At 48.3% G+C, this 1,961-nt stretch overlaps 1 protein-coding gene across 5 annotated transcripts in view; it reads left to right on the plus strand.

Moving 5' to 3' along the window:
- Positions 1 to 1,961, plus strand: part of Kif9 (kinesin family member 9) — a 49,156-nt gene that overhangs the window by 41,436 nt on the left and 5,759 nt on the right. For all 5 annotated transcript variants that reach the window (XM_029482111.1, XM_021172877.2, XM_029482112.1 and 2 more), the window contains 2 exons: positions 683 to 859; positions 1,148 to 1,263. In XM_029482111.1, coding sequence (XP_029337971.1) covers positions 683 to 859; positions 1,148 to 1,263 — 293 coding nt within the window. The remainder of the gene's footprint in view (positions 1 to 682; positions 860 to 1,147; positions 1,264 to 1,961) is intronic.

Genomic DNA, 1,961 nt, shown 5'->3' on the forward strand with positions numbered 1-1,961 from the left:
TTTCTCTGTGTAGCCCTGGCTGTCCTGAAACTCACTCTGTAGACCAGACTGGCCTTGAACTCAGAGATCTGCCTGCCTCTGCCTCCTAGGTGCTAGGATTAGAGGTGTGTGCCACCCCAAGGTCAAAGCCTTGTCCATCAGTCTAACCCACTAGGTAACCTTCAGTCATGTTGGAAGTTTGGAATGCAAGGCCTCAAACTTGGAATGTGTATATTCTCTACGAACACCAAAATTTGGCTGCTGCTGCCAGCTTCAGGCTGTCCTTAAAGCTGTCTCCGAACCATAGAAAATCAATGTCTATTTTCCATTTTGGCCTCCTAATAATCCATCCTGAGGAGCTACTTATTTGACTCAAAATAAACAAGCCTCTTTAAAGGGTGAATATCTTTGGCTGATGGGACAAGATCAAAATCAACATGATAACTAGCCTTTCCCTCCTCTCCTTGGCCCAGCAGCCCTCCTATTTGTTCTAAAATACCAGCCAGACCCCACTGAGCTGATCAGCCTGTCTGTGTATTTGCTGTGGAAGCCTTCTTGTGCTTTGCCCACTCCTTGTCACACCCACACATGCTTCCAGGCCCCTGCCACATGGGATCTGCCAGCATTGTCATCATTTTGGAACACCATTCTTCCCATACCCAGACTATTGCCTCATTCCCTGGCTTCTTCCATCACCCTGCAGGAGAGTACGAGAACAAAGGCCTGATGATCATTGATGAGGAGGAATTTCTGTTGATACTGAAGCTCAAAGACCTGAAGAAGCAGTATCGAAATGAGTACCAGGAACTTAGAGACCTCCGGGCTGAGATCCAGTACTGCCAGCGCCTGGTGGATCAGTGTCGCCATCGCCTGCTCATGGGTATTCCAGTTGGGAAGGTTGGCAGGCCCCTTAAGGTCAAGAGAGGCCTGAGGTCAAGGCTAAGGGTCAGTTCTGGAAGTACTCTCTGAGATGCATGCTGCAGAGCCAGAGATTGGTCAGAGGCTTCAGGTATGTGCTTTCTAGGTCTATGATGGCTGTGAGAATAGAGAAGCTCCTGGAGCAGAAAGCGACAAAAGTCAGCAGAAAGAGACGAGCCTGTAAGAGCCTTTGCCTGCTTCCCCACAGGCTCCCTTACCCCTCACAGTGCTGTCTCTCTGACTCTTGCAGAATTTGACATCTGGTACAATGAGTCTTTTATGATCCCAGAGGACATTCAGGTAGCACTGAAGCTAGGCAGCAGCATCCGGCCAGGCATGGTGCCTATCAGCAGGATTGTGTGTCTGGTGAGCAGCACAACAGTAGGAGGGTGTGGGTGATTCTGTCTCTTCCCTGGATTTGTGTCTAGTGCTGCCAGTGCCCAGGAAGGGAGGCAGCTGTAAGCTCCTCCATTATTGAAAAGTGAAAAACAGAGCTAGAGGGGTGGCTCAGCAGCGAGGAGGGCTTACTGCTTGTCCAGAGGACCTGAGCTTGGTTCTCAGCACCCATGTCAGGCCACTCACAACTATTTGTAATTCTAGTTCCAGTTCCAATGCCCTCTTCTAGCCTTTGTGGGCAACAGCACACATAAGGCATACAGTCGTGTAGACTTAAACACATACAAATCTTTTTGAAAATCTTACCTTAGTTAGGTTTCTAGAGCAAGGTTGAGAGCGAAGAGGGTCTATTCCAGCTTACAAGCTTTAAGCTACACTATGAGGAAAAGTGAGCAGGAACCTAGAGACATACACTGAAGCAGAGACTGTGGAGGAATGCTTGCTCCTTTGCTGCCCATGACTTCTTTCCCCCACCCTTTTTTCTAAGCCAGGTGGTGGTGGCACAGGCCTTTAATTCCAGCACTTGGTGGGCAGATCTCTAGGTTCAAGTTCAGTATAGTCTAAAGAGTGAGCTCCAGAACCACCAGGACTATGCAGAGAAACCCTGTGTCAGAAAACCAAAGATAGATAGATGATAGATAGATAGATAGATAGATAGATAGATAGAT

Source organism: Mus caroli, chromosome 9, assembly GCF_900094665.2.
Source record: "Mus caroli chromosome 9, CAROLI_EIJ_v1.1, whole genome shotgun sequence".
Classification (NCBI taxonomy): domain Eukaryota; kingdom Metazoa; phylum Chordata; class Mammalia; order Rodentia; family Muridae; genus Mus; species Mus caroli.